Raw genomic sequence first — 22,887 nt, forward strand, 5'->3', positions numbered from 1 at the left:
ATACACCAGATAATATTACAGACTGCTTAATCTGAAAACACTTCACTGCTACCTCTCCCTTTCCCCTTTTTCCATCTCTGCTGCTAATTTTTTTGTTACATTCACTTGTGGACACTTGATTGTCTCCTTTGTTCTGCCATGGTAACACACAGCTTGCATGGAAATTTTAGGCAATAATGTATCTACGGTGGATTTTTTATTTACTGGCCAACTGCACTAACAAAATATAAACCCAGAATTATCTGCTAATGCAGGCTGGAGCAGTGATGCATACAGGTATTTTTAACACAATACTGTCTGACCCAGGGTCAGACAGTATTGTGTTAAACACCTGCTCTCTGCCTACAGAGCAGCTTCTACTGTTGCTTGCACTGATGGCAATGAATTATGGAACTGATTTTTTTTTTTTTTTTTAGCATTGGGTAAGTCTTTCCTCTGCCAAGGAAGTAGCTCATTTCCACCTCAGGATGATGGCAGGCAAGATCAGGGGACTCTGCCTTTGCAGTTTGGCACTGAAAGGTTTTGAGTCTCAACTGACACGGAAGTGCCTCACTCTGGGCTGATTCTCAAGCCTGGAACTATGGAGAAATAGAAGTTCTTAGGTATCAAAAACTTGCTGCCAGGAACTCAAATGCATGCTTAAATCACTATGGTGATCTTTTATTTTAATTAAATAAACAATGGTCTGCATTATCTCATAAAATTAAGGGACTTCAAACATTTGATAAATCTAGCATCACCAGCCATTCTAGACTATTTCAGAACGTGCAAAAGCCCAGCAGTGCTGTCGGACAGCCCCTGTCATGCGAATTTCCTTAAGCATCTGAGATGAGGTATTACACAAATATGGCTCCTCTGGGAGCCATCAATCAAGACCAGGGCAGCTGGGATGGCTTTCCAATCCCATACCTTTAGTTCAAAGCTTGCCAGGACATCTTCCTATTTCTAGAGGTTGTCAGCCAGCCTGCCAAAAGCCAGCTGCACTCTAGGACTGCAAGTTGACAATGTAGTAAACACAATATACAGAACACTTTCTAAATCCACTTATCAATGGAGCAGGAAACTATTCTCCAGATTTGAGGAATGGAGACTATGGCGAAGAGCCTTTCAGTATGGAGACCAAACCTATGAACAGGCAAAAGTTTGATCATCTGGGAATTCTGGTTCTTTGGAGCTACACTCCTAACAAAAGATGCTTTTCTCTTGGTCCTTATGTTGATAGCAAGAAAGTTGCCAAGTTAGCTATTGCAGGAAATGTGCTATAAATACAAAGATGACCTGCTCTCATCTTGTATCTTTCATCACTGGCTCTCCAAAGGGCATTGCCTCCTAGACAAGACTGAAACTGCAACTTTTACGTAATAAGTAATGATAAGTGTGCTGTGATAAATGCACTTCTGCAGGTTAAAAGAAAAAAACAAACCCTCCTTTGCTTTACCTTGATTAAAAACAAATGAACTGATACAAGGGCTACAGTTGGGCTTGCAAAGGACAAAGAAAAACACAAAGATTAAAAAAGCTTTTTGCAGAAGGCAGGCAGGCATGAGCTGCCTATGCTAGACTGACAGTTCCAGAGACTGTCTGCATTAGAGGCAACTGAGCCTTAGAAATAAATACTATTTCATATATTTTGACAACTGTAACCTAAAACTTGAAGTTCTGTGTTTATATTGGTTTTGCTTAATAGGAGAAAGATTTGCCTTTGCCTGAGGTTAATAGTGTTCCTGGGTGGCTAAAACTGGCCACAAGGAAACACACCCTTTTTCTTTTTCACATTAATAAAGCTTTTAACATGTTTCTGGCAAATTGGCAAGAAAAGTGCATGTAACTCATAATTGGTGATTTAAATGCAATCATGAACAAATAAATGCCTGTTCAGATCTCATTATTTATGGACTGAACCTGCTTTAAGACAAAATTACTCTTTTTTTGGGCACCAGCCAAGCATAAACACTTATTAAGTCTTAATTTTAATCATAAGCTGCAAATGTACTGTGTCTCACACAGTGCTGCCTATTTGGAAGCACTATATATTATGGGAGCTTATGTGAATTTATTGAAACCTGACACAGCTCTAATGTAAAGATTCATACACCAAGTGGAACTCTTTTACCTCAGCAGACAGTAAATTGTTATCAGTTTGCAGGGCCCAAGCAAACAAATGAAAATAAAACAGAGATGAGTTGTAAGAGACATTGGGGTAAACAACTCTTTGGAACAGATGATTATTTAATTCTTCACTACCAGAATGTGTGTGTGTACTCTCTGCCTGACACAAAAACTCTTCTCAGGCTGACACAAGAATGCACTTGTCAATTTTGTTTAACTTAAATACTATTGAGCACTGCTGTAAAATTAAGAGAGTTCTTTCTTTGATCAGAACAAGGTATGGGACTTAGAATAGTTATATTTACTGGTGCAGTGGTTGTGTCTACAGGCTTACCCAGTTTGGTGAAAGGCTGAACATTCTGGCTGTGAGCCAACAAAGTACTTAAGTATGTGCTTAACTTCTGAATAATAAAAAGTTCACATTTTCTTGCAATACAGGCATCACTCCCACTTATTACTTTGTATATAAAATATGCAATTTTCAGTTTCAAGATAAGCATCCTATAGTCCAGAAAAGCATGTGACCTTTTATGCTCATGAACAATTTCCAATTAGCTACAATATTTCTTTTAATATTTATGCACTTTTTTCTTTTTTTCATATTTTTGGTATTTTGATGTCGAGTATTTGAAATTATTTTTGTGTGACGTCCTCACATAGTCCTTCAAAGAAAACAAAAATACAATTTCTACAAAGCAGAAGTGGAAATTGCCAACAAAGCTGTCAGTCAGTGATTGCTGTGATAATGGGTATTAGATGTGGACTCATCCAGTAGGAACTGAAACGGACCCTACAATTATCTCACAGTGAGCAAACCTCTGGCCGCTAATAGTAATTCAACTATTTCCAGCCAAAGTACCAGTTAAAGAATTAGCCTGGGGTGAAAGACCACATATCACATTACAAATCACCTGCACCTCCCCTTCTCTCACCAAACACGACTTTCAGCTTCAGATGGAAGATGAGTACCTCCATCTGATGACAGACTTTCTGACCATTAGTTCCCCAGAAGGACTCTTGTTCCCCTTTAACGGCATTCAGCAGCACCAGAAGAGTTTTTAAAACTCCTGCACATGAAAGACCAGCAGCAGCTGCAAATACTTAAATGTCAGACCAATCTTGGGGTGGTATCCTTGTTATTAGAGCATGAGTTATATAATTCAGTCATCTTTCTGGCAGGTAAAATTAGTGATTAGAACCCCCAAAGGTTCCTTGTGCTGCCCTCTCTTGAGCAGAGAATTTGAGAGCAATGATGCTTCCCCTTCCAAACGATCTCATTTCAAAACCAAAAGCAATCTCCCAAGCACTAGAAAAAGAGACACATCCTACCTCTTCCAGGGCTTTGGCTGCCATGGCCATTAGCCAGCGTCCCTCTGCCACTTTTAACAGAGAGCATCTGCAGAATCCCACATTCTCCGTGAAGACAGAATCCATCACTGAAGTCCGTCCCTCTGCTAAATCCCACAAGCAGATCCTCTGGTCACGACCCTGGCTGTTACAGTAAAGTTATCCATGAGCATCAGGTCCGAGACAGCCTGGCTCCCTGCAGGCTAGCATCTCAAAGTCAGGTCTTCAACATGCAGTAAAGGTGTAAGCTCAGTACAGCTTCTGTGGGGTATTAACTGGGTCTTTCATGGGACGTGTGGGAGCTCAGCATCACTGAGACCACCACCCTTCTGCTAACAGGATCAACAGTTACCGGGAGGCGGGAGGACCCCAGCCAGTCATACACTGCAGTCACAGCCAGCCATGTTCCCTTGTGAAGAGAGACTTGATCAGACACAGTTATGCTACTTATATGTGTGTATTTATGAAGTCTCACAAGTATTTGAACATATTCATAATAAAAATACTTACATTTTACCATTGATTAGATGGTAATTTAAAAGGAAACAAAAATATCCAGAGAGTAACATTTAACACTCTTTGACCCTAGCAATGAAATAGAAATGTCAGGCATGTTGACAGCTGAAAGACAAATAGCAAGACACCAAAGACCGCATCAAAGACCAATAAAAAGCTACAGTTATTCAGTGGTCAACTTCCCACGGCCACGGGGAGGGCACAGAAGACAAACTGTGGAGACACAACAGGAGAGGGACTGGCAGTGCAGCAAGTAGCAGGAATTGAACAGTGAAATGCTGTGTTTAGAACATCCAGAACCAGAAAACCAACAGCTGCATCCCTGATGTACTAGTGCAGCTCACACAGAGCCCTCTGCATACCACTCTGTCCCACAGAAACGTCTGTGTGTTGGTCCCAGACAGTAAGACCAAGGAGGCCAGACAAAGGGCATGGCATTAACACTACATATTTATGTGATCTCACTGGCTCTGGAACAAAGTACCATTGTGGAGAAACTTCAAATCCACAAACTACACTAGCACAAGGTATGTGTCCTCATGTTATCACCTGGGACAAGGAGACATCAGAAATCCCTTACCCATTTCTTACTTTAATTAGCAGTATCACCTGATGGAAGTATGAAACCAAAACAGAGCTAGATGCAAACCTACAGACTTGGGATTTCCTCAACATCAATAGAGAAACTCCCATCCGTTGTTCAGCTGAGTGACAAACTGTCAAAACATTCATAGCACTGGGCATACAAACAATGTGTACTGCAAGAAATTGTTGTGATTTAGCTTTAGAACACAGAAACAAAAAATACAGGTAACTGCTGTCCTAAAAATCACACTGCTATAAATATAGAGAAAAAATAGAGGCATGGAAAAACTCTATAATTATAAAAACAATGCTCATTCAATATGATTTTATAGGGCAGAGTGTTGATAATTGTACTTAAGCAGATAACAAATATAAATGCTAATGAGTTCCACTGTATATTATAAGAGATGTCTTCTCTAGATAAACATGTCAGAACACCTCCTAGTCACACAGACACTTTGGCATCTACTCTAGATCACCTGTCTAATCCAAAGTACACAAATCTTCCCGACCTTCCCTTGCTAAATGAGAACAGAAGATATTTTGCAACGAAGCAAAAGTGTGCAACTCAGCATTCTTGCTCATTTTCAGTCTTCCATTCTTCATCTCTGATTCTTCACTTCCTTCCTTACCTTTTCTTCCTCTCCCCTCTATTTATAAACTCCTTATATCAATTTTGATCTTCTCTGAGAAACAGTTGTAAAGCATCTGTCTACTTCAGGTGTACTTCCTTCACCCAAAGAACTCACCTGATCTCAGTGCAATAATAAAGACACCATGGACCCCAAGCTGTTGCAATGTCATCACATATATATCATAAAGAGATTAATTGTATCATTTTTCCACTTTTTGTTCTACAGTTTTTCTGTATTTTTGTACTTCTGTACTTTTCTGTATGTGTTGGAGAGATATTGGAGAGACTTTCAGTGACTCCAGAAATAAAGGATTCCTTTTTTTTAACTTTTTTTTTTAATTCTTCTTCAATCATCACAGAAACAAGAAAAATTTCAGTTTTTTGCCTGCTTTGCTAACCTGAGGAGCCTGTCTTTACCACACATTGTCTCCACACAGTAGACAGATTTTCTTCCATGGCCATCCAGTGCTGCATCCACTCTGTGTGTCTTCAGGTTCCAGACATGGATAAACCCATTCTCAGACCTGGCAGTAAGAACAGATGCTTTTAGTGTGACCACCGCAGATGATCTGATAAGACAGTCTGATACTTCCTCCTTTTTTTAAAAAACTGAAACTGTATGTACGAAGACAACACACCCATCATTCACCAACCATGCATTTTGTTGTTTCCTCCAGATATCATCTATCTAAATAATACACTTTGTTTTGAAAGGAAATGTCCATATGATGCTCAACTCAGCCAGAAATCCTGGTTTACTTACCCAGTAAAAAGAACAGGGACATCAGGTTCTCTGCCTCCACAGGAAAAACGCAGAGTGTGGACTGCAGCACTGGTACCTCTGAGAACAAACTGTGGATCTGGAGGTAGCAGAGCCATCCAAGCAATGAACTGGGGGGTGAGAAGATACAGGTATCACAGAGTGCGAGGCAAACTAAAGTGAAATTACAACTTGAAATAAATTCTGATTAGGACATTTGCTTTTCCTAGTCACTTTTCTCTTTGGATTATCATTACTGGATGCTATTTCTATCTGCCATACAGTTCAGCGTAAAGTATTTCCTCTTAACACTGACTGGCCAAGCAGCTGTCCAATCTGGGGTTTGCTGCATTCCTTTTTAAGGAAGGTAAGTGCTGAGCTGGCCACATGTATGCACCTCTTGTGTACTTGTAAATACAAAATTGTTCAGCTGTTCTCCCTGCTGCAAAAAGGAAGAGCTACAAAATACAAGAAACTGGATACCCATAATTTCAGTGGGCAAGCAATTTATCATTCCATTTAGCCCCTTGGCAAGTCTTTCCTCTTCCTCCCCATAAAAGTACTACTTCTGTGCTTTCCATTCACAACCGTTTACTGAAAAGCATTGCAGTGAACTTATCAACTGAAAAGAATTTCAGATGAGATTAGAGTTATTAATCCCATTACTCCCAAGTGCTTGAATTTTTGGTTCCAAGCATGGTTACTTTAAAAAGAGAAATGCACTACTCCATACTAACTTAGTGGTTACTGTGTTAAACATTTTATTTTAAGGGGTTTGTATTCCCCAAAGGATCAATAGAGATGGATGCTTTCAGCTGTATGTCATCGGTTCAAATGCGGTCCGAGTCAGCAAAGAACAGGACAAGTATATAGGGAAGCATGTTGCCCTGTCTGCCATGGGAAATGTGAAGGACAATTTATTATGAACCTGCAGGGGTAGTTTGTGTGACCTGGTTAGGGACACTCTTCCTGATCTGGCACCTTCGCCAAGTGTTTCCATTCACATTAACACCTTTGCAGGCAGTTGTGCACAAGCACAAAGGAGGAGGATGACTTTTCTGTGTTCTGACTTGCTGCAAATGACCCTCCAGACCTGTGCTGGAACAAGGTAACCAGCAGATTCTTTGGCTGTAAGTACCATTTGCAATTCATTGAGAAGTGCAATATAACATGCACTACAAGAAATATTTTCACTGCTTTATCTGTGACATTACTTGCCATGCTTGTATTTCTGCTTCTTCCTTTCTGACCTGACCTCATACAGAAAAGGATGGCTTTTGACACTACATGTCAACTCTGATTACTCTTTCCCATTCATGCATATATTACACCAGATTAAACAAAAAAGTTTTCTAAATTCTGTAAGGGAAGATCAGCAGGTGGTTTTCTGCCTGCTGGTTCACAGCAGAGGAATCGCAGAGAACCAGAACAGAGTGCTAGAGCTACAAGTTACACGGTAAATCAAAACAGCCCAACTTTTGTCATCTCACTTCAGTATCAGCTTTTGAATAGTCTTTAATGGATGCACTTGCTATTGCACCTCATTTGCAGGTCTGCCTTGAGTGTTTATAGATTGGTAATCACCATGGTATCTATAGGTCCTAATTAAACACAATTATCTTTTAGGACTAGTGATGAAACAGGATTCTTCAGCATAATGTGCAATTCTCCCTCAATAGCACTGTGTAATTAGGTATGAAAATAATGAGCTCAGTGGATAACCTCCATGTTTTAGTGCCCTGACTCATGTGTTTTATGATGTTGTCTGATGATCTAGACTCATGACAGGCTGGAATAAATTTTCAGATGATGACACGAGGTACAGATTTGCCCCCGTGGTGAGATCCAGCTCTCAAGTGCCCATCGGTAACATGCTTCTCCTGTGTTATAAAACTGTTAGATTTTGTCACCACAAAAATGTCCCCACCTCTTTGGGACACACCAGCTGTATGCTGTTGCCCTCAAAATGACACTTTGTAGAACCACGTAAATAAAATAGTAGCTAGCGGCTTGTCAGAGGAGCGGGGTCCCTCTTCACGGTGGGACAATCCTGGGTTACTGCACTGAGCAAGCAAGACAAAATAGAACTGAGTCAACCCAGAGGCTATCTGGGATTACAAGGCAGGTTTTTAATAGCATTTTTCTAATTACTGACACAGAAGTTTTTGCTGACAGACAGCAAGTGTGTGCGTGGCTGTGGGAAGGGTTTTACCTGGCATGAAACAGACGCTACTAATGCATGTCTTTACAAGGACAATATTTCAGAAAAATCCTCAGACTGGCTACAGGTAAAAACCCAACAACTGAAAACATACTTTCAAGCTGTAAGCAAATTAAATTACTTTTTGCTCCTTGAAGCCTGGTCTTTTGCTTGCTTTTTTTGCTTATAATGTATGTGAATCTGGAAATTGGGCTTAACACTAGATCTATGTACTTTTTTATTTGTCCTATGACTCCTTATTACTTCCTATCACAACTCAGCAGATGAGTAACAGTGTGACAGTATTAAGCATCTGATTTTTCTTCCAGCAAGTGCTGAACTATAAAATTGTATCTGAGCTGTTTTCTTCATCCATGAGTGTGGACAAGTCGCTTAAGACCAAGATTTAATTAAAAGTTCTTAGGTACCTAAATCAACAGAAAGTTCCATGAGGTCACAAATAGATGGAAATTTGGTGCCTTAAAAACTCCAAGAAAGCATCCATCTGTTCTTGTTGACACATAAACATCCTCCAAAAAAATGACATTTAGCCTACCTTCAACTCACCAGGTAGCTCAATATCTCTACTTTACTTACAGGGATAATGAAATACATTGTGGTATACTGATACTAATAGCTAATGGTTATACCGTGCTTTGCTAAGCAGACAGCTACAAACATGCTAAAGATGATGACTGTGCAATGGTTAAAGCCATTGGATAAATTTTTCCAAGGTGCCTAAGTGATTTAGAAGCCTAAGACTCATTTTCAAATGAATTTTCAATCCTAAATATCTGGAACTTTTTAAAGTTTCACCCCAGGTGTCTGAAAATGAGTTCTCTAATTAGCACAACATTTATTTTCTTGTTAACTCCATCTAGCCCTCAGGGAGACCAATCTGTTCTTGTTAACTGGGGATATCTGCAGCAAATTTAATTAAATGAATTTGCTTAGTATTTAGGCTGGTCTGAGAGCAAAATCTGGCTTAAGGGCTTGAACAAGCAAAGTGCAACCTACAGAAGAAAGTTCATTTAAAACCATCATAGCGCTAGACTACATGTTTGTCCCTGAAATATCCACATGCTATGACTCCTGCCTTCTGTAAAAGGATGTTAAAAAAATATTAATTTTTCTTATGACATTATTTGTTTGCAAGAGGGTATCACCAGTAAGAAATGCAACACCTCATCATTACACTCTTGTTTTTTAAAAGATGTTCTATTTTTTATTTCTTCCAGCCTTCCCTGTGCTGGTAACAGCATCCTCCTTCAGGGGCTGAGCTACACTCTGATGTGATACAGACAACTAGACATATTTTTCACAAGGTGCACTGCAACCCCTTGAGCTCCTACATAAATTATATTTGCTACATGAGCGAGTAGTGGAAACTCCAGCTGTTCAAATTAGTGTTTCAATTAGCAAACGGCTATGTGCACCGCACATTAGGTACTAAAAAGGGTTTTGACAAAAAAAAAGCTTCTACTAAATGCCAGAACAATTGAATTTCCTTCAAAATTACACTGTCTTAAAGAACAATTCACTATTAATATCCCTCACAAAACTTGCTTTGTTTAGGTTGCAATTAGAATAATCTTCAAACCATTTGAATTTCTATGCAGTGGTATTCCAGTATCATCACTTCAGCATTTGATATAAAAAAGTTAAGCTTTTATTTAATGAGAGTCATTTAAAATATGTAAATGTCAAAAGGATTACCTTGGAAAAATCTCTAAGAGAATTAAAAACATTAACAGATTCCCACAGGAAAAATTCCAGCAGAATTCAGCAACCCTCCTGTTCCCACTCCTGTCACTTGTATTTCTATCACACATTGAAGCAAAAACAAATTGCTATTAAAATATCATCCAAACACCCTCCTCCCCCTACAAACTCCACAGTTCAGTTTGAGATACCAATGGCTCAAGCAAAGACAAGAAAAAAATCCTCTTCTTTTTTTTTTTTTTTTAGGCTTATTTAGAGTAGTAAAAACTCAGTGGTAAAAGAGCTTTTTCAGGTATAGAAGAAATAAATCTCTCTAGGCATGTCTGGCAAACTTATTTGGGACTGAAACTAGCAGGTGTGCAGACATAATTACTACTGCAAAATATTCAACACATCCAGGTGTGCTTACAGATATATGAAATCCCTGTTATTTTTTGAAAATTCCTAGTCTACCAGGTGCCACCCTCCCAAAGGAAAAAATCAGAGCAAAGAATGAGTTGAGAAAGATGTGAATAAATTGTTCTTCCCCCTTTCCAGGATGTTTCTTTTTCGTTTGTACAAACCCCCTTTTTCAGCCTGCACTTCCGTGCCTACCTGCCTTCACTCGCAAGTTTTGTGACACTGCCATGTCGTACAGCGGAGCTCTAGTGCACATGTGTTTTCGAAGTGGGTCACTGGCTGGAACTGCAGAGGAAGCCAATGGAAATAAAAGACTCCCTCAAATTAATAGTGCAGTGCAAACAGTTTTGTTTATTCCATCACATTTACCATCTCCAGCGTTAATGTACAGCAGGCAGCCCTTGCAGTATGAGCTTTCCAAGCACAATATTGCCATGTTTCCAGCCTGACACCCACTGCAGACAACTCGGTTTCATAGTGGTGAAACTATGAACTATCCTCTGCTGAAGAAACACCCTTATCACACGGCTGCCTGTGAGCACCGTGGCCCTTCCTCATGCAGCCAACTATCGCCTGGCTGGTGTGAGAGTTACCTAAGCAGCAAAGATAGATAAGAGGGGTCCCACCGGCACCCCACTCATCTCACTGAATTATGCCAGAACACAGCTGGACTTGGAAACATCTTGGACATCCCTGGTTGACATAAAATGCTGCCTGGTTATGTGGCAGTTCTGGCAAGTGGAGAACAAGACTTTAGGGCTGCAAGAACCCATTTAATGAGTAGCATTTCCATAGCTAATTAAAAGAGATAACAGACAAATCTGTACGAGTTGAATGAGTTAAAGTTCACCTCATCTGACTGCAAAAGTAAATTTCTCTAAGTTATTGACTACAAAAGGTCTGAAAGCAAGTATATGGTCTGGTAAACAATTCTTCAGACATGTTGTGGCAAATTTTTAAGCCCAGGTTTTCATTTTGCATGTATAAGTCAAAAAATGACAGAACACACTGAAATCAAAATAGCAATAGAAATGGATGTTGTGAGACAGTCATCTGAAGAAATCTCTTTGCACCCGAAGTGAAAAGTAACTGACTGTACAAAGAAGTACCTTTTCGTGCCCTGTAACAAGCTAACACATACGAAACACTTAAGTAAGAATTAAAAAACCACTCTGGTTAAAATCCAAAATTAAAAGCCAGGCATTTCACATTCTTTCCCCAGTCCACCGAAACACATAGTATGTCTGTTGAATGCAAAGACAAACAGGCACCAGTAAAAATAAAATCAGTACAAGCTTGTATAGGAACTGCCTGCACAGATCAAGAGTTGTGGGAGTGCTACACAAATACTTGCAAAGGTCAGAGCCCCAGAATATATGAAAATTCACTCATCAGTCAACTAACACCACAGCTTTCAGTTTAAAGCTCCCTTTGCTATCTTTGGTGTTAAACTGAGATAAAAATGTATTATAGTTCTACGTTTTCTTTAAAGCTAATTTTAAAATTAATTTATTTCAAGTGGAAATTAGACATCAGTAGAAATCTTTAAATCAAGAAATTGATTTCAAGCAGAAATTAGAGTAAGTAGAAATTTCTGATTTAGCCAGTAAAATGTACTAGTAAAGCACTCTTAATTTTCAGGAATAAGGACAACCAGATGCTTTCTCTTAAATTGGTTGTTTTTCACAATATTACCTACCTATGACTACCAAAGTACAGATTAAGCCCAGTGACATATATTTGTATTTCATATGTGACTTCAGAACCTAAAAATTTTAAAAAAGAAAAAAAAAAAATCACAACAGTGGCCTGGAAACATTCATTAGTGTGCTTGTGCTTGCACTGGAAATACAGTATCAGATAGTGTAGATAAATTTCTAGATAGAATTCTCTTGCTTGCAAAACTTGCTAGTTGGAGACACATGAATGTCAAAGAAAGTGCAATGATTTATATGACCTAGCTATACAATCCTTTATTAACTGATATCATAAACCTGTTGCCACACAGCCAACATTACAACTGACGAGAGTCCTTTCTTTTATAGGTTGGGAACACTAAATGCTGTCAGAGCTTTCATTCTAAATAGTCACCATATAATTTCTAATTGCTAACAATGACTGCCTGCTCAGAACACTTCAAAAGTCTCATTTTGAGAAGTTCTGAGAACCTCCATTTCCCATTGACTTCAAGGGAAGTTCGGAGTTACCCTCTCTCAAGAACTCCCCCAAATTACCTTCTCTCCTGACATTTAGACAATGAACGATGGAAGTTTCCACATTTTAATCATAATAGTCAATGGACAGATAGCAAACAAAATTGCTTATCAACAGTTGGTGATACGCCAGAAATCTAATGGGAGCAGAAAAGAAAATGACTAATAACCATCATGCACTGCAACACATTTTTAATGATTTCCATCAGATAATGGCTCCTCACAGTGTTAGAACGTTTTTTTGTCTCTAAGCATCCCCTAACTGAATGAGGCTAAACCACAGTATATTACGACTTTAAGTAATGAAATTTGAAGAAAAAAAAAGTATATAAATGTCAGTGTGTAACCTTCTGGAATACTGAAACCCAGGCTTGTGTCTTGAGGTTCACCTTCAAATACTTCCATCTGCAATTTTTAAAAAAGTCACTGTACAATAATAATTTTCTATACGAAAACATAGATTCAGCATGGGAACAAAACTAAGAATGACTGTAATTATTTGAAAGACACAGAGTTAGCATATGGATCTCATTGCCACTTACACATTTTGTTCACTGAAACAAAAAGCTATTAATCAATATGTAAAAGCCATAAATTAACATAAACATTAATCATTCTAATACTCCCACTGTGTCGGACTGATAATTTTTTTTCAGTCTTTCATTCTGACATATTCGCCTTCAGCTATCAGCTGGTTGACCTTTTTTAACATGGCTAAACATTTTGGGCATTGCAAATCTTACTGAAGTAAACATTTTGGAGACAGCCAAATATCATAGATACATTTATGCCAAAATATGGGGTCTGAAAACACAAGAAACCCTGCCTCACATGTCACTGCGCTAGCTTTTAATAAGGGTGTCTAAAACAGAGCATGAAATACAGCTGAAACAGATGAAATTCCAGTGTTCCATAAACAGGTTCATTTTGCAGATGAGAGAAAAGACACCCATCTGTTCTACTTTCTGAAACCATTAATTGTTTGGTAAAGTGCAGCGATGTAACTACAGGCAGCCTTGTTTGGAGAAAGCAAGCAGGCATAAAACCCCATAGTAGTTCAGCCCTGCAACACACCCTCCATAAAATTAATGAAGAAAAACCAACCATGAGAAAAAACCCTAATTCTTTGAAAATCCGAAGAATATGAAAATGCACGATATAAGTGAAAAGAAGCATTTATACAACTGTCTCTCTATACCATACCATCAGCCCTAAAATGCATTTAAGTTTGTACACTTGATAAATCATTGTAATCTAGCAGAAAATTGATAAGCCAAGGACCATCAAAAGATTGTTTTGAGTAGCCCCTAGTTCAGCCATGCATGGCAATCTGTCAGCCACGGGGCTCTGTCTGCCCATCCTCCTTAATTAGGGGTGCTGCACAGTGCAGCATCAGCTACAAATCTTTTGGTTCCAAGAGCTAATAATGTCCTCAGATAGCATGGGCCTAATTAAACATCTTCCAGACATTTTAGCAGACATTTCCTGCAATAATCTTGTTTAGTAACAAACTATTAAAAAGAATTGACAGAGAAGAAATATATCAAGTTGTTACAGCAACTGAAGTTTTTTGGGCCAGAATTATATGTCTGCAATTAAGGATTCTGTAACTCTGAGCAATTAAAATATCACTTTATTTGAAAACTACTTAATTCTAAACACATATTTTTCCCATGACAAACTTTTATGATTATTTAATTTATTCCATTCTAATTATACTTTAATTAATCTACTCTTGTATAATATTATGCTGTTATTCTGGCATTTGACCAATGAAGACAATAAATTGATTGCAGTTCCGTTGTGCAAGAGCAGAAACTGTCATGCCAGTTTCAACACCACGTTTATTTATTTGTCTGTTCTATTACTTTTCTTTTCCTCCCACAGGGCATAGGAACATAAAAACACGGTACAAATTGGATGACATTTTGTCTTCTATACTTTTCTCTTCAAAGTGTGAAATATAACTTAAAGAGTTTTCAGTATGAAGGAACTGTATATGTAACATTATATTACATCATAAAAATATAACCTATAGAAAATTATACTTCTAAAATACATCACACAATGACTTATCAATTGATTCCTGATGTACAGGACCATGTCCAGAGGTGTTCCCATTGACATTGAGCTCTGCTTAGGATCTGGCCTGATACAGTCAGCAATAAGGGAGAAAGAGACAAAAACCCATTTTCATACTTATCTTAAAATTACATTAATTTCAGTATCTCAGTAAGTTTTACAAGACACTGTATTTTAGTTTTGCATCAAATTACCTTAGATTCAACTACAACAAAAGCAAAAAAATTATTTTCTTACTCTATAAATACTATATTTGGATTAAACTCTGATAAATATATACAAATATTTTATTACACACAGAATTAGTAGTGTTGTATTTTATTTTGCTTTGGCCATACTTGAAGTAAAAATGACCGTTGTCATTTACAGTCAGAAGCCCTCGGATTTCTTTGAATATGAACGTCCCTGAAATTCACAGTTCTTGCGCATTTGGTAGGAGGAGATACTGAGCAGTGACTCTTATGAAGACACAATGAAGCAATCTACTTTTCACATACTTTTAAAACTTCTGCTCACATTCCTGGCTGTAAGCTTTCTTCTTCTTATGAAATAACCCCCTATTGTATATGCCTTACCAAGAGTGAGATGCCTTGCAGAGGCAGGCAATTAAATTAAAATGCACGGCAAGTTGAGCTCTGTCACTACTTTCCAAAATATTTCCTTTTACTTTAAACATGCAGTTTACATTTCTTAGAATTAAAGAAAAAAAAATGTTCACAAAATAAATATTTGTTAAAAGAGAATAAAAAGATTCTGCACTTAATTGAAAGGCTAAGTACTTTACCAGCATTGCCATAGTGGGAGATACATTTATATCAGAATATTATACCTGTTTCCTAGCCCCCATGTTTATATTCTCAACATTTGTTTCATAATAGTTAAAAAATATACTTTAAAATTGCAAATAGCAAGTGGGATAAATTTACATAAACATAGAAGGAATATTAAATAACCAAAGGTAATTCCTATTTGTGTCCAGCTCATGTTTCAAATTCCAAACTTTGGATCTGATCTACACCCGTCCAAACTGCTAGATGATATTGGTGAGACTGCTCAAACGGGGAAGGGTTTGCAGGATTCATTCATTACGCCAGTATTTCATAAAGCATTTACTCTTCAGAAGGTTTCTGCTTCTGTGTCAACTACAGCACGTCTCCAGGACCAGCATTATTATGGGACATTCTTTGTAGATGGAGAATCTGAGGCAGGGACAGTAAGTGACCTCCCAAGGTGGCATGGTCCCTAGAACTGGGTTAGGATTCCACCCACCAACTCCAGGCAACAGACAGCCCCTTCCCACTGCCACTGAGATTCACATGCCACATAGCATTTTAAGAAACAAATCAATGTGGTCAGTACTTTAATCTGTATCAATTTATTAGGCTAAAACTTTAAATCATTATTCAGACGAACTCTCAAGGTCAGAAGCAACTGCATTTCAGTAAAGACCATACCATTTGGCACATACATTTTACTTTCTCCAAGAACCCCTTTAGTATTTTAAAAAAAGGAAGACTTGGTGTTATGTAGATCACTTTTAAATATGAGTCAAAGTTACAGATTATAAAGTATTTTTATGCTATGAAATATCTCCCAAAATTCAAGCTTAATTACTAATAGTATGTGTCATTTGTCTATTAGGATTCTCATCCAACACAGAATAAGATTTGGATAAGCCAAGTTACTGGAGAGCAAATTAGTCCAAGAAACCTAATAAGGATCACTATAATTCCAGTGCAAACAGGAATGACATTTACAAGACAAATGTTAACTGAATATCAAATAATAATAATAATAATAATTTTTAAAGTTTATTTTAACAGTTTAGGCTAAGTTTATACTTCAGATACAAACCCACAATTGTTCTTTCATGCCAGTTTGATCCCATAAGTCTACATCCATTTTGCATAAGCAGGATGCATTAGTTAAACACGCTCATCTCCAAGGCTCTGACATGAGTAAACATATGTTAAACAGTTAAATTATTAAAATGTGAGGGGTATTAATAAAAAGCTGGTCCTGCATTTAACAGTGGTTGAATACCAATGATGTTAATTCCCAGTTTCTAGTACTGACTGTTTCCAAGACCTGCAATGTTCTGATCAGCTAGTTTCTCTCTGGTTTAAGGAGTAACACTAACCACGATTCAGCAAATGGAGAGAAATAAAACCAAAGTTACAGCATAGAGTTACATAGTTTACACATGTAACTTCAAGCTTCATTCCTCTCATCCATGATAAACTACTCCTGACAAAAAATGGAGTGAAAAATGCAAAACTGTTTCACCGCCTTAATTTGAAACTTTGAACCATTCTGCACTACCTGAACTTGAACTCCCACCCTTTGAATGGTGCTGAACAGCCCCCTATTGTACCGCACTTTTATGCTGGCAGGAACTGAAGTGTCAATCTCTCATCAGATAATCAGATTATGTCATGTTCTGACCAAATTCATTAGGAAAACTTTTACCAACCCTATTATCTCAAACCAGAAAATCTAGATCAAAGTATAACCGATTTTACAGCACAATAAAACTCTTATAAATATTTAAACACTAATTAAAAGGCCTCTTTTGTTAAAAGTAAATAAATAATTGAAAGCTATGTCTTCTTATAAATGCTATTGAATGCAACCGTATTTATCTCATGCTTCTCAGAAAAACAGGACATATATATGGTGGAGAGTGGGAAGCAATGCACTTAAAAGCAGTCATTTGAGAAGATGAAGGGTTGCTAGACTTTTAAATCATGTGCCTAAAGTAAGTCACACTGAGTGCTCATTCTACTGACAAACCCCTGAACGTCTTTGTTAACGCCATTCATATTGGTCAATCCTATCTACTTCATGCAGATGTACTGAGTGGATGCTACATCCAAAAGGAGAGAAGAAACACTCTTTAAGGAAATCCTACATCAATGAGTAAAGTCGCAGTAAATGCAATTATATTGTCATTTGGTTTCTTCTTAAAATACGTATGATCTTGTCTCCTAAAAAAGTAAATAACTGTAATTAAGTTTGGCAGGTGTATTTTCTGCTTTTTGAGCAGATATGACATCAGCATAAAACAAACACTGAATGTGAGGGTACTAACTATTTTCCCTTGTCTCCATTTCAGGTAGCTAGAAAGCATGGCATAAGAGAATCAAAGAATTCATATTAATATAATTAACAGCAAGTAACTGAGTTCAGACTAATCCATGAGCAAGAATGGCGACAACAAATAATGACAGGACAGTCATCAATATTGATTTCAAGTATTTTTCAGTACTACAATCAGATTCTCCATCTGTAACTCAAACTTTAAAAGTATGATAATTTACGGAAAGGAGATTAATTTAGCTATTTTGAGTCAAAGACGTATTTCATAGCTTCATCCCAAATCCTGTATATTGTTAGGATCCCTTTCCCCTTTGAAGACTTAGTGAATGATTGAAGCTTCTACTTTCTGAGAAACAGATAACACAAGACTAGTAATCTGACTCTAAGCCACTGGATAAAGGCAGTTTGTTTCCTCTTAGCCCATCTGTCAACACCTCTTCAGTAATTAGTCCTAATTATTACAAAGGGCTAGCCTCCCATTCGCATTATTAAATCAGAAATAGTATCATAGCCAGGTATCTTTCAACGCCTACCAGACTGGCGACCTTCGATTTCATTGAATCTTCTATCAGTATCCGCCTTTGGAAGAGCCTCGGCAGTAATTTTAGCATCAGCTTCAAAGATGCAGATCCCACAGTGGAATTCCAGGGATGCATTCATATACACACCCACATCATGTGACAGGAGAGCAAGCAACACAATTGACCTTTGCATTGTTCTCTAAACTCCCGTGATATAAAACACACATCTCTATTTTACACAATAGAACTGTTTTTTGCCTGCATACTTAGAAGTGCTCCTTTGAACTAAATGCTGATAGGAAAAATAGTGAAACTGTCTATAAAGATGAAGGTCAAATCTTTGTTAAGAAAACAATACATCTGAAACTGTTTTTCAATCAAGATAAATTTGAAAGAAGTAAATAGTAACTAAAAATGTGCATAAATGTATTTAACTGTGAAGATTTATTTTTGCCCTATAGCTGAAGTACTTCCCCAGAAAACTGGAAAACAAAAAGGATGACACTGAAACTCTCAAAGAACCAAAGCTCAATTAGCTAAGGCTTTAGTCAGACAGTCTTAAGCTCTTCATTTGTGTTAACATTTATTTAACTGAAAAAAGGAAAAAAAAGATACTCTTAAGAATCAAACACTTCATGTCTTTTGATTAAAAGCCAAATGTTTCCCAATAGCACATCTGAGACCACTAGTGAGGATTTGTTTACACTGGATTTCTCATCAACAGCAGAGCACTACCAGTTTCCTCAGACACAAGGAGCCAACCTGAGCGGCACCTGTACAGTTTATGGCTTCTGTAAGTATCTCGACTAAAAGCTTGCACCCAGAGCAGAGGAGCTACACAAATATTCAAAAATCTCCACATGAACAAAGACTACATCCTCTAATTAAAACAGAGAACATTTTTGTTGATATGCTTAATGTTTCAAAAAATAAGACATACAGAAGACAATTTTTTTTTACCAAAAAAAAAAAATATTTAAAGAAATTTTCTGTGTCCTATATTAAAGTAAATTAGTGATTTTTTTTTTCCCCCTCCTTGCAGGTCTCCTCCAAATGCTACATCGATAACAAAACAAAATACATTTTTAAAGGGAGATGTAAATAATAAAAGAGCTAGCTACTATATAAGAAGCAGTAGCCTAAATATTTAGGGATTGACTGACAAGCTAGGAATTGGGCAGGCACTGAACAGGGTGCACAGGGAGAATGCCCCAACCTGCAGGGATGTTACTGCAGCTCCATGGTGACACTAAATTCAGCGCCTGGAACAGGCACCATGTCCCGAGTTCTGGGCCCCTGATTTGTGAATGTGGTTGGCCCAAAGTCCCTCTTCTGTCTCATTCTCTTCACTTGGCCTACTTGGAACTAGCACAAAGACACACAGTACTGGAGCATGAAGAAACTACTCTGATTCAGCTTCCTGCATACTTGTCCTGCATACCTTCCTGCTAGAGTACTCATGGCACCATACAGCTTCACTGCACCTGGATGGCTTTTCACTTCAGAGATAACTAAAACTCAGTGCCAAGAAAAATAGACACACAAACTTAAAATTCATTTTCCAGGTTGTACATTTTCCAAATAAATGCCATGTTAGTAACATGCACAGTAACAGGCAGGCATTTGACTATCAATGGATCAGACTTTAAAATACATTAATATTTCAGGTATCAACAATGTAGTATTAACACACTCACTACCAGTTTTTCCTTGATTATCCTTACGAGAATTCAGTGTACTAACAATAAGAACCTTTCACAGGAAAACATCATATGGTTCTAGTACTGCAGAAAAAAATGCCCTGCAGTGTCAGACAACAGGTCCATCTAGCCTAGTATCCCGTTTCCAACAGTGTCACGCTATTTAGAGATGCTATTTAGGGAAAAGAGACAGAAGCCTGACTGCTTTTGCAGTTCATTCACCCCCATACTCCTCCACGCACAATTGCCGTATTAATGATGCTTCAGGACATGTAATTTCACTGTCCATTGTAGTCCTACTGTCTATGAAATTGTGTAACCCCCTTTGAACCTATGATACCACTGCCTTCACTACCTCCTGTGGCAAAAAATTCACTACCTGAAGTTTCAGAAAATGAAGGAGTATTTACTTTTATTTATTTTAAACCTGATCTCCTACTGGTTTCACTGAGTGCCCTCTAGTTCTTACATTGCAGGATTTGAAGGGCAACAGTTTCACATTCGGCTTTTTCATCACTTGCATGATTTTGTAAATCTCAGTGATAAATATCTGTCTTTCTCTAAACTAGAGAGTACTAGCTTGTTCAATCTCTCCTTCTATGACAGTTGTTCCATTTCCCCCAATTGTTTCAGTTGACATTTTCTGCACCATCTCTAACTCCACTAAATCCATCTGGAAAAGCAGAGAACTGAAGATAGTACTTCAGATGTGAGCCCAGTGAGGTTTTCCTTAGTAGCAAAATGACATCCTTGATGAGATAAATCTTCACTGACCTCAAAAATCACATGTCACTTTCAAGAGAGAAGTTTCTTCTTTCTGCAACAGATATAATTCCAGCTAATACACCTAGCAAAGGAAGTTAACTTTGCTGTCGATAGTTTAGAATTTCTGTTGCAGGACAAGCCAACAGAGAAAAGGCTAAGTGTACTGTCCAAGGATCTACATCCGGAAGAAATACCATAATATTTTAATAGCACTTCCTGAAACACCTAGACTTCCTGGAATTCCTAGTTAAAATCCCAGAGGAACTGATAATGTTCTCTGTCCATCCAAGCCTAGCAGACTGCTTCCCTACACCACTGTGTAGCTTTCGGGGAAGAATTTTAAAGGTCCTATCTGTTCTACATCAGTCCTTGAGAGTTTTGGTTCCTTTTTATAACAATAAACCCTGTAGCTTCTCTTGCTGACTTGGACCAAAATCCCTCTAGTACATTATGCTAGCAGCTGTTTCTCTCCATTTCCAGTTATGTGCATTTAAGTGGCATATTTTACAGTAAACCAGATCCTTCCCTATTTTAAGGTTACTTTGTACTACGCAGAAATGTTGGAGTGGCAACAGGATGCTTTTTTCCCTTGATTTCCATTTCATGTCATTAACTTTCATGGAAGTAAAAGCGTTTGGGTCGAAAGGAGGCAACAATTATAAAAGCACATGTGCACAATATAATCTCAAAAGAAAAAATAAATCAGACCCCAGCAGGAGGAACAAAAGGAAACATATCTTTGTTCCAGCTGCATGAACCACCTAAGCGTGGAGGAGACAGTGCTGAAATCTCCCCAAGACTGTGCACAACATCGCTGCAATGTAGCAATAGCCCTGCCTTGGCCTCACTTCTGCCACCACATGCCCACGTCTACGAGCAAGAATCTACTGGGACACAGGAGCCACATCGCCCTGTGGTCACCCAGAAATGCCTCCGTCTCAAAACAGCAACAAGACAGATGGATCCCATGGCCTTTATCTGGCAGTTTTGCTCAAGTGCAGAGAGGAAGATGATGCCCCATGTTCCCAGTGCAGTCCTTGCAGGAGGAAATGAGATCTTGATTTCATGACATTGCTAGAAAACTACCTCTGCAAGGCAGATACGCATTTTTAGATGCTACACATTAGAATGTTTTATATAAATATACTTCTGCAGTTTGCTCAGTTCTCACTAAGGTTCAAAACACTTACATACATTAATAATTACACAAAGGTAGCACCACTAAACTAACACTGATTTTAAAGAGACTACTCACACAGTGAAGATGTTCAAACACATCTGCAACAGCCATGGAGCATTAACATAAAAACAGCAACTGATTTTAGCTCTCTCAAACACAATAGTCTTCATAATAATGTGTTTTGTATAAAACCAGACTACAGTTTAACCTGCAAGGTCTTTGGTTTGTTCCTTTCTCAAATGTGCAAGTACTAGTTTCAGGGAAGAAGTCTGTGCCAAAGTATATTATACCTACTATGGCAATAAATTCTTCATGGATGAGGTTTTATACATAAATTACCTTCATTTGCAGTCTCTGAATGCTCTTCTAAATTTTATGGGATAATATGAATTATGAGCACCCATGTATTTCTTGTCGGTATAATGTGAGACAGATTTTTTTCTAATATATGCAAAAGATTATGCAAGTGAGTTGTACTCTACACCTCTCTCCCTCCACCCGTGTTAAACAAATGTGATAACACAGACCAGTCAATTGCTTATGAGAAGTGTACAGCCTGCTATAAAGATATGCATGTATGAATTAGGTCTAACTGGGATTAAATATGAATCACATGATTAAACAAAAACATAAAAAAAATCTAAAAGGTTTTTTCTAAACCTTATAAACTTAGATTTCTTAATCTGTTATTTCTTGGTTTAGTTATTGGTACATTTATGGTTTGGCAAAATAACTCCATTTAAATAAATTGTACATTTTAAGTGCACAGTTTATATTTAATTGAAGCTACCATTGTAATCTTTACAAAACTTGGCTGGATTTCAGTGGCTGGGCCTTAGGTATTTTGCTGGTTCTGCTGGATTTTTAAAACCCTAGAGAATTCGGAAATGGAATGAGTCTGTTCACTATTATTATTGGTCTCTAGTAAATACTGTTGGTGACCAACTGGAACCTAAATCCTAGCCATTCTTCATATATCTGTTGGAAGACTGGGTGCTTTGGACTCATTTATATATGCCACTTGCCTCAGAAGCAAAGTTCCAGGTTTCCACAGG

At 37.8% G+C, this 22,887-nt stretch overlaps 1 protein-coding gene across 4 annotated transcripts in view; it reads right to left on the reverse strand.

The window, feature by feature from the left end:
- The window catches only part of GNB1L (G protein subunit beta 1 like), a 49,762-nt gene that overhangs the window by 17,844 nt on the left and 9,031 nt on the right, over positions 1 to 22,887 (reverse strand). For 2 of the 4 annotated variants that reach the window (XR_003399544.1, XM_026859801.1), the window contains exons 1-4: positions 18,200 to 18,322; positions 5,955 to 6,082; positions 5,590 to 5,715; positions 3,439 to 3,601 (exon numbers count right to left, since the gene is read on the reverse strand). Coding sequence is in view for 3 of the 4 variants with exons in the window: in XM_026859801.1 (XP_026715602.1) it covers positions 3,439 to 3,601; positions 5,590 to 5,715; positions 5,955 to 6,082; positions 18,200 to 18,322 (540 nt within the window). In the remaining variant the exon portion in view is untranslated. Of the gene's footprint in view, positions 1 to 3,438; positions 3,602 to 5,589; positions 5,716 to 5,954; positions 6,083 to 18,199; positions 18,323 to 22,887 lie in introns of those variants that run through there. The other 2 variants (XM_026859802.1, XM_026859803.1) reach the window with 1 other exon arrangement.

This window comes from Athene cunicularia (genome assembly GCF_003259725.1).
Source record: "Athene cunicularia isolate RWA chromosome 15 unlocalized genomic scaffold, athCun1 chr15_part1, whole genome shotgun sequence".
NCBI lineage: Eukaryota > Metazoa > Chordata > Aves > Strigiformes > Strigidae > Athene > Athene cunicularia.